The sequence below is a fragment of the Leucoraja erinacea genome, chromosome 31 (assembly GCF_028641065.1).
Source record: "Leucoraja erinacea ecotype New England chromosome 31, Leri_hhj_1, whole genome shotgun sequence".
Taxonomy (NCBI): Eukaryota; Metazoa; Chordata; class Chondrichthyes; order Rajiformes; family Rajidae; genus Leucoraja; species Leucoraja erinaceus.
The window spans coordinates 11,534,489-11,544,405 of record NC_073407.1 but is presented as its reverse complement, the minus strand read 5'-3'; the positions used below and the strand labels follow the sequence as shown (position 1 = coordinate 11,544,405).

At 46.4% G+C, this 9,917-nt stretch overlaps 1 protein-coding gene across 2 annotated transcripts; it reads right to left on the bottom strand.

Annotated features, from left to right (window-relative positions):
• Nucleotides 1–850: 850 nt before the first annotated feature.
• Nucleotides 851–9,550, bottom strand: LOC129711914 (tumor necrosis factor ligand superfamily member 15-like). 2 transcript variants are annotated; one of them, XM_055659941.1, is made up of 4 exons: nt 8,599–9,547; nt 8,310–8,340; nt 8,169–8,213; nt 851–4,901 (listed from the first exon to the last, which is right to left on the bottom strand). In XM_055659941.1, exons 1-4 carry the CDS (start codon nt 9,049–9,051, stop codon nt 4,501–4,503), a joined length of 930 nt encoding a protein of 309 aa, XP_055515916.1. In that variant the 5' UTR covers nt 9,052–9,547; the 3' UTR covers nt 851–4,500. The 2 variants fall into 2 exon arrangements, with proteins under 2 accessions (XP_055515916.1, XP_055515915.1); XM_055659940.1 differs by having other exon boundaries at nt 8,169–8,340; nt 8,599–9,550.
• Nucleotides 9,551–9,917: the final 367 nt, after the last annotated feature.

The window sequence follows — 9,917 nt, the reverse complement described above, 5'->3', positions numbered from 1 at the left end:
AAAGACCTGCAGGTTTGCAGATTCATTTGCTTCTATAAATTGTCCCCAGTGCGTAGGATAGAACTAGTGCATGGGTGATTGCTGGTCGGGGCAGACTTGATGGGCCGAAGGGCAAACTTCCACGTTGGATATCTAAAAGTAAAACTGAAACTATAAACTAAAACTAAGTAAGGATAGTGTGCGACTCCACCATCCCCTCAGACTGTGCGCTCATCATCTCGAGCCTGCACCGCCATTCAATATGATCATGGCTGATCATCCAATTCAGTATTCCATACCAGCCTTCTCTCCATACCCCCTGATCCCTTTAGCCACAAGGGCCACATCTAACTCCCTCTTAAATATAGCCAATGAACTGGCCTCAACTACCTTCTGTGACAGAGAACTCCACAGATTCACCACTCTCTGTGTAAAAAATGATTTTCTCATCTCGGTCCTAAAAGACCTCCCTCTTATCCTTAAACTGTGACCCCTTGTTCTGGACTTCCCCAACATCGGGAATAATCTTCCTGCATCTTGCCTGTCCCACCCCTTAAGAATTTTGTAAGTTTCTATAAGATCCCCCCTCAATCTTCTAAATTCTAGCGAGTACAAGCCGAATCTATCCACTTGTTAGGACAGGCAACAGAACCTGCCTTGTGTAGGGTGTGGTGTGTCAGGTCAGGTGGAGATCATTGTCCAGAGATGGTGGAGGACCTCAGTAGCAGGCCAGCGGATGCAGGGATTTAGACTTTCATACTTTAAAATTACAGCGCGGAAACAGGCTCTTCGACCCACTGAGTCGGCACCAACCAGCGATCACCCTGTACACTAGCACTATCCTACACACCAGAGACAATTTATTATTTTATTTTACAGAAGCTAAATCATCTACAAACCTGGACGTTTTTGGAGCGGGGAGGAAACTGGAGCACCCGGAGAAAACCCAAGTGGTCGTACAAATTCCTCACTGACAGCATTCGTAGTCAGGATCGAACCTGGGTCTCTGGCACTGTGAGGCAGCAGCTGTATCACTGCGCCACCGTGCTGCCCATAGTGACTGGGCTGCGCCAGGCAGTATCGTATAGGTGGGAATTTATTAGAGATGGTGGAGGGGTCAGTGGTCAGGAAACTGAATGTGTCATCAGGGTCCACGGCAATGGTCACCTGAGAGTGTAGGGAGTGGGCAAAACAGACCAAGTGTCCACAATGTTCCCCAATCTTGTGGATGTGAAATAGAAGAGATCAAGTCTGGAAAGTAAGAGAGCTCAAGGAATGGGCGTGGGAAGAGAAGGCATGACCGCTGATAGGGCAGTTGCCTCAGGAAACCAGAAACCCAAGTTCAACCCTGACCTTTGTATGGAGTTTCACCATAAATCATAGGAGCAAAATTAGGCCATTCGCCCGCCAAGTCTGCTCCCTCATTCGATCATGGCTGATCTATTTTTCCCTCTACACCGCATTCAGAAATTCTGAAACTTTATTATTGTCTATTAGCGTTTTCGATGTGTATAAATTCTTGTAAAATTGAGCAAATCTTTTATTGATATCATTAGGTAGTGTTAATAATTCCCCTCTATCTGATTTAATCTTTAAAATTGCATGATCTTTTTCCCGTTTTTTCAGTTGGCGTGCAAAAGGTTTATGGGGTTTATCCCCAAATTCGAAATGTTCTTGTTTTGTAATTTGGAATAGTCTTATAACTTTCTCTGACAATAATTTATTTAGCTTAAATTTCAGTATAAAAATTTTATTATGTTTATCCATAGTTGGATCTTTAGCATTATCTATATCTAGTTGTCTGATTTGTTCTTCTAATTGTCTTTGTTCATTCTTATTCTTTTTGTTTCGAAAAGCTTGATACGAGATAATGACTCCTCTAATAAATGCTTTGAAGGATTCCCATAGTAAAGTGGGCGATATATCTGGTGTATCTGTTACATTTCAATGAGATCCCCTTAAGTTTCTTACCCCCAGCAAGTACGTGTCCAAAGCCAACAGATGCACCTCCTGTGTTAACCCAATCACTCCCGGGATCATTCTTGTAATCCTCCTCTGGTCCAATGTCAGCACACCCTTCCTCAGATATGGGGCCCAAAACTGCTCACAATGCTCCAAATGTGGCCAGACCAGCGCTCAGAGTTTGCGTGTGACTACCTGCAATTCCCCCTGGTCCTCCTCTTTCAACTTACATCCCAAAGAGGTGAGGGTCGGTATGTTGAATGGCCGCTGTTGATAGCCCCTTGTGCCTCAGCGAGCGTAGAATGGGTTGATGGGAATAAGGGGAGGATAGCCATGGGTTTTGTGTACAATTAGTATAAATGGATGGTCGATGGATGGCACGGGCTCAGTGGGCCGAAGGGCCTGTTCCTGTGCTGTATCTCTCAATGGTTTCATGAGGTATCTCTCTCTCCGACTGGACAATGCTGCCCGCACCCTGCTGGACAGCGGGAAGAGAGGACATGGAAGAACGATGCAAGGAAAAATGTCAAAAAACTCTTCCCTAAACTCACACCATCCTTTACTTACTAACAACGATGAGGCGAACAGATTGGAATGTTTCAGTAGAGAAATAAAATTCTTACGAGAATATTCTTGATGACAGTTTTTTTATTTAATAAAACGTAAACTCTCTTACAAAGATTATAAACATAACAAAGCACTTCAATAACAAGTAGAAGTACAGTCTAGTGTTGCAGTCACTGCATTTCTTTTCCAGTAACCATTGGTCCTGTTCTCATTCAATGAACCCAATGAATGCCAATTTGTATCTGGGGTGAACCAGAAGCAGAATCCCACATCACCCCAACCACCCTTGCCCTTAACCTGGGCCAGTAACTGTTCAGAGCGGGGTCTTCAATGTCTGATGTCTTGACCACTAGCTGGTTACATCCCACAAACCATGGAACCAATATGTACCAGCAAGAGAACAGTTATATCTCGTTAGTGCGTTCAGACCATTACAAATCAGGAATCTTGATAAAAGATTCAACAGAATAAATGCTAGTCATTTAAAAGAATGTTCCACGACATATAAAATCGTTGCGGTTTTAATATAAAACAATTTACAGAAGATCGGAGGCTTGGATGCTCATCCACTTTGCGATATTCAATGCATATAAAGACTTGTGCGAACGGTGTCATGGGTTATGGGGAGAAGGCAGGCGAATGGGGTTAGGAGGGAGAGATAGATCAGCCATGATTAAATTGTGGAGTAGACGATGGGCCGAATGGCCTAATTCTGCTCCTATCACTTATGAACATGGCCATGGAAGATTCAGTTGGTCGGGTCTTCCACAACTGGGACCATCAGTACCGTCACAAACTGAGCACTGCATTATTTCTGCTCTACATCTTTCTAATGTGCACGTTGTCAGTGGGTAATGAATAAATAATGTGAAAAATAAATATTGCATAGCAAAACAATTAAATACAACCAAGAGCCTACATTGGAAAAATACACAAAATACTGGAGTAACAGCGGTACAGGCAACATGCCTAGACAGAAGAAATGGGTGAAGTTTCGGGTTGAGACCCTTCTTCAGAATTGGAATTTTTAAGTTGGAAAGATACATATGCCGAGTAAAAAAGTCGCATCAAGGTTAGCATGCAGTAGATTCATAGATCAAAGGAAGTGATCTATCGTTTGTCTTGAGCAAACTTTTTTTCCTCTTTTGTTACATCTTAGTGTCACTTGTCACTGCATGTGAACCGTGGCTTACAAAGGGTTACACAAAATATAAAATTTAGATTGTATTCCCCCTCAGTTAGTTACAGTAAAAAGAGAAGTTAAATTTACATGAAAGACTCCTCACCATGGTGCAGTTCGAACACTTCAACAGCCAGGCAATGTTTGGCACGTTGAAAGCTGACTTCAAATTTCTTGAGGTGTGTTGTATAATCGCTAATTTTTTTAATGATATCTCAAATTTCCATCCTGTCAATTTTGAGACACCAACGCACTTTAAATACTGGTCTTGGTCTTGGGTCAATAGCTCTCCCATTCTTATCACAAAGACAGAGAGCCCGTTACCTCGTCAAAATCACGTGGTCAGTCACTCTCTTTCTCTCTGTTGACCAAATCACACTCCCAATATTTCTATTGGATGGGAATAGACACAGATTCAATCAAGTATTGGTATGGAGGCTTCTGATTGTACATTTAACTTCTCTTATTATGTTTAGGGCAACACGGTGGTGCAGCGGTCGAGGTGCTGCCTCACAGCGTCAGAGACCCGCGTTAGATCCCGACTACAGATGCTGTCTATATGAAGTTTGCATATTCTCCCTGTGACCACGTGGGTTTTCTCCGGGTGCTCCGGTTTCCTCCCACACTCCAAAGACGTGCAGGTATGTAGGTTAATTGGCTTAGGTATGAATTGTAAATTGTCCCCAGTGCGTGTAGGATAATGCTAGTGTACGGGGATGATCGCTGGTCGGCTGGGACTCGTTGGGCTGAAGGGCTTGCTTCTGCCCTGTGTCTCTAAACTAAACTAAACTAAGCTCTGCCCCGCTGGGCATTCACAGCAAGAAGGCGCCAAAGAATGTTTTGTGCTCAGTGGTAAAGTCCACCTGAGCCACATTGCTGACTTGCACAACCAATCTGTCCCCTTTCTTCAGTTGGAATACGGCTCCCAAGTAGTTGGCCACAAACCAGGGACTTTCGACATCGCAGATGGACTTGGTGGAGGTGAGTAGGGAGGTTGGTTCCGGGTAGGTTTCATGCTTGATGACAGTGTGGGTGATGAACTCACACTTGCTGCTTCCCATGCCTCTGAATGAAACCTGAGAGTATACAAAGTAGTCTCCATCCGTTGAAATTACCAGAGACCGGTTCCTGTAGTTAATGTCGCCTATTGTAAAGGCCAGCCCATTTTTGTCTTCCCACTGGAGAATAGAGAGTTCACCACGAGTTTCTTTGGCTAAATAAAAAATTAAAAAATTGGTCACTTAAAATTACACTCTTTGATTTACAAGCAATTTTTGCACGAGGTAATGCTTGTAATCTAAATATCCGCACATAACAGTCTTTCCACTGACGGTAGCTTGCAACAAAAAAGGTTTACACTGTACATCGGAACACGTGACAGTAAACTAAACTAAACTGACTGGTTCTTGTTTAATGGATGAACAACGAAACATATTTCTCAAAGGCATCAGTCTGAAGAAGGGACCTGAAACTTCACCTATCCATGTTCGTCAGGGATCCTGCTTGACCCGCTGAGTTACTCCAGCACTTTGTGCCTTTCTTTTACCAATGCGTGTTTCCCATACTGTAAATTACTTGTGTTTGTGTTGCTGCCCAAACAATACAAAATATCCTGCTAATATTAATATTACATCATCACAATTCTGGTCAACATCTGTAAGTACAATATATAATGTTCTTAGGTCAGAGGAACAGAATTAGGCCATTCAGCCCATCGAGTCTACTCTGCCATTCAATCATGGCTGATCTATCTGTCCCTTATCTACGCCTGATAAAGCATCAGTATTTTCTGATAAAACATTCCTGTTTTTATTGGAGAGAGGAGATGTGGAGGAATTTCTTTAGTCAAGTGGGTGGTGAATCTGCGGAATTAATTGCCATTAACGGTAGTGGAGGCCAAGAATGAATATTTTTAAGGCAGAGATAGATAGATTCTTGATTAATACGGGTGTCAGGGGTTAGGGGGAGAAGGCAGGAGAATGGAGTTAGGAGGGAGAGATAGATCAGGCATCATTGAATGGCGGAGTAGATGTGATGGGTCTAATGGGCTAATTCTGCCTCGGTGGCTTATGAACTTTCTAAAGGCATGTCTAAATAAAGGGCCTGTCCCACTGTACGAGGTAATTCATGAGTTCTCCCGAGTTTTCCCCTGATTTGAACTCGGAGAATGTCCGTAGCTGGTCCGTAGGGGTTTGTGGATGTTGTTGTAGTACTTGCCCCACCTATCTCCTCTGGCAGCTTGTTCCATGTATCCACCACCCTCTGTACATAGGGTAGATTCTTAGGTTCCTATTTCCTTCAGATAAATCCTTCTCCTCTCTCCTTAAACCTACTTTTCTCCCACTTCGGGTAAATGACTTTGTGTATTTACCCTATTGATGGGGTGGAAGATTGCAACCTGCACGTGGTCCGCCCTGTTTCGACGAATGCAATCAACCCGACGTGCACAATCAAATAACATCAAATTGAACAAGTTGTCCTACAACTTTAGGCTGTGCACGCCGTATGCAAGAAGAAGAAGAAGACCCTATTTATTCCCTTCGTTATCCTCTATAAGATCACCGCTCAGCCTCCTGCCCTCCAAGGAATTAAGTCCTAGTCTGCCTGACGTCTCCCTATAGGGTGATTTCACCAAAGGTCAAATGAGCGTAGATCCCCCCTCACGTGACCGAAAAATTTAACTGGAGGACATATGTCACTTCGGTACATGTTAGTGAATGGGGAAACACCCACTTTCACACCCGTTAAAAACATGGAAAACGGCCGATTTTTGAGCTGACATTTTCTGTGCTAGTCGGGGTGACCGTGAAGCACAGGGACCTAAATTTTCAGGCAAAAAAAAAGATAGAAAGTAAGGTAATTACAAGAGGGAACTGAAGGTGGAAAACAGCGGAAGTGAACAGCCGACATTTGCCGTGGAGATTTAAAGATCCAAAATATCGGGAATTATGGCGTTTGCTCGCTGAATTTCATCAAAAGTAAGTTAATAATGCCTTACTTTTGATGAAATTCAGCGGACAAACGGGTGTGAAAGTGCGTGTTTCCCCATTCACTAACATGTACCGAACTGACATATGTCCTCCAGTTAAAATTTTCGGTCACGTGAGGGGAGGATCTACGCTCATTTGACATTTGGTGAAATCATCCTATAAGATCAGCCTCCTGCCCTCCAAGGAATGAAGTCCCAGTCTGCCTAATGTCTCCCTATAGCTCAGGCCCTCAAACCCTGGCAACATCCTGGTACACCGTTCGCCCCCTATCTATTCTCATTGTGATCTTATCATGACTCCTAGACCATTATGCTCTCCCTTGAATACAGAGAGCTAAAGTGTTATCTTTAATTTAATTTAGAGATTCAACACAGAAACAGGCCCTTTGGCCCACCAGGTCCGCGCCGACCAGCGATCCCCGCACTTTAACACTATCCCACATCCACTAGGGACAATTTTTACATCTACCAAGCCAATTAACCTACAAACCTGTACGTCTTTGGAGTGTGGGAGGAAACCGAAGATCTCGGAGAAAACCCACGCAGGTCACAGGGACAACGTACAAACTCCGTACAGACAGCACCCGTAGTCGGGATCGAACCCGTGTCCCCGGCGCTGCATTCACTGTAAGGCAGCAACTCCACCGCTGCCCCACCGCCTATCTCTATCTCTCAAAGATAGACACAAAATGCTGGAGTAATAGGCGACGTTTCGGGTCGAGGCCCTTCTGAAGAAACTTCTTTCTGCCTACAATTCCTTCCCCCAAAAAAGGTTTTCTCTCTACAACCTTAACATGGGTCACCACCCGAAGCGGCACTTATTCCTTTTCTCCTGAGCTGCTGCCTGACCCGCTCAGCCACTCCAGTGTTTTGCGTCTATCCTCAGCGAGACCTCTTGCCTTTTGTGCATCACTTCGTTAGCTAGGAAGATCAAGATATAATATATATGCTATATCTTGCAGTGCCTGAAACCAATCTCCCTGGATTAGTTCACAGCTCATGTGAAAGGAGCAAAATTAGGCCATTCGGCCCATGAAGTCTATTCCACCATTCAATCATGACTGATTTATCTCTCCCTACTCACCCCATTCTCCTACCTTCTCCCCATATCCCTTGACACGCATAAAAATCAAGAATCTATCTATGTCTGCCTTAAAAATATCCACTGACGGCCTCCACAGCCTTGTGTGGCAAAGAATTCCGCAGATTGACCACCCTCTGACTAAAGAAATTCCTCCTCATCTCCCTAAAGGAACGTCCTTTAATTTTGAGGCTATGCCCTCTAGTCCTAGACTCCGCCACTAGTGGAAACATCCTCTCCACATCCACTCTATTCACTCCACTCCACATCCACCTTTCACTATTCACACCGGGATCGCCCTATTCCAACTCAGGAGAAGAACTGTTCCTGACTCCGTTCTCCCCCCCACCCCAGCGCACCGCCTCTGTCCCACCACCGTGTCCCGGCCCCGCGAGTTGAAGGGGACTCACCTGTCAGATGTGCCCGGGGTTTGTCGGGGGCGCGGCGCTGCTCAGCTGCGGGGAGAGAAGAGGAACCGTCAGCGTCGGTAGCGGGCGGAAAGTCAGAGAGATAGAGGAGTGTACAACGCGCACGGAGACAGACAGACTTACCCTGTGTGCTGCTGTTGTTGTGGACTCCGCCCTGCAATAAAGAGTACACTGTGTCAGCTGCTGCTCGCTACACTCACCCACTGAGTTGTGTTAACACGGGTTGCGGGCGCGACCGCAAACCGCAGGCAGCGAGGAACGGGGCACCCGGGCTGGAGAGCGGGTCCGGTACGGGATTGGAGCGGGATTGGGGCAGGTAGGATGCGGGATGGGGGGGTGCGGGATTGGGGCAGGTGGGGAGCGGGATTGGGGCAGGTGGGGAGCGGGATTGGGGCGGGCGGGTTGAGCTCACCGGCAGCGCCGGCAGGTGCTGCAGCAACAGGTAGACGGCGAGGACGGTGAACATCAACGCGGTGACTCTGGCCGCCCAGCGCTCCCGCTCCCGGCCGCCGCCGCCGCCGCCGCCAACCCGGGGCTTCTCCCCGGCCACCAGCACCAGGCTCGCATCCACCCCGCTCCCAGCCATCCTCAAGCCGGCTCTGTTGCCGCAGCCACAGCCGCCCGACACATTTAAGCAACTCCGGGCCGCCCACGCCGCTGGAACTGCCGGCTGTCGGAGCGAGAACAGCCCCCGCCTCCGACCGCAGGGAATCCCCAACCCACCTCCAGGGAACTCGTCTCCCATCTCCACCCCGACAGACCCCCCTCTGGGAAGAAACTCCTTCTCAACCTCTCCATTCTCACATAGAAACATAGAAAATAGGTGCAGGAGTAGGCCATTTGGCCCTTGAGCCTGCACTGCCATTCAATATGATCATGGCTGATCATCCAACAGTATCCTGTACCTGCCTTCTCTCCATACCCCCTGATCCCTTTAGCCACAAGGGCCACATCTAACTCCCTCTTAAATATAGCCGATGAACTGGCCTCAACTACCTTCTGTGGCAGAGAATTCCACAGATTCACCACTCTCTGTGTGAAAAATGTTTTCCTCATCTCGGTCCTAAAAGATTTCCCCCTTATCCTTAAACTGTGACCCCTTGTCCTGGACTTCCCCAACATCGGGAACAATTTTCCTGCATCTAGCCTGTCCAACCCCTTAAGAATTTTGTAAGTTTCTATAAGATCCCCCCTCAATCTTCTAAAGTCTAGCGAGTACAAACCGAGTCTATCCAGTCTTTCTTCATATGAAAGTCCTGACATCCCAGGAATCAGTCTGGTGAACCTTCTCTGTACTCCCTCTATGGCAAGAATGTCTTTCCTCAGATTAGGAGACCAAAACTGTATGAAATACTCAACGTGTGGTCTCACCAAGACCCTGTACAACTGCAGTAGAACCTCCCTGCTCCTATATTCAAATCCTTTTGCTATGAATGCTAACATACCATTCGCCTTCTTCACTGCCTGCTGCACCGCAATGCCTACTTTTAATGACTGGTGTACCATGACACCCAGGTCTCGTTGCATCTCCCCCTTTCCTAATCGGCCACCATTCAGATTATAGTCTACTTTCCTGTTTTTGCCACCAAAATGGATAACCTCACATTTATCCACATTATACTGCATCTGCCATGCATTTGCCCACTCACCCAGCCTACCCAAGTCACCTTGCAGCCTCCTAGCATCCTCCACACAGCTAACACTGCCCCCCAGCTTCGTGTATTCCGCACA

What these genes read in the sequence shown, in the direction of transcription:
- LOC129711914 (XM_055659940.1), bottom strand. Translation starts at nt 9,051, where the DNA reads ATGGCAGTGCAGGCTCAAGGGCCAAATGGCCTACTCCTGCACCTATTT. An exon ending in AGCACCTGCCGGCGCTGCCG is followed by an intron (nt 8,341 to 8,598) that starts GTGAGCTCAACC and finishes TCTTTATTGCAG; the next exon opens with GGCGGAGTCCACAACAACAG. An exon ending in ACCCCGGGCACATCTGACAG is followed by an intron (nt 4,902 to 8,168) that starts GTGAGTCCCCTT and finishes TTTTTTATTTAG; the next exon opens with CCAAAGAAACTCGTGGTGAA.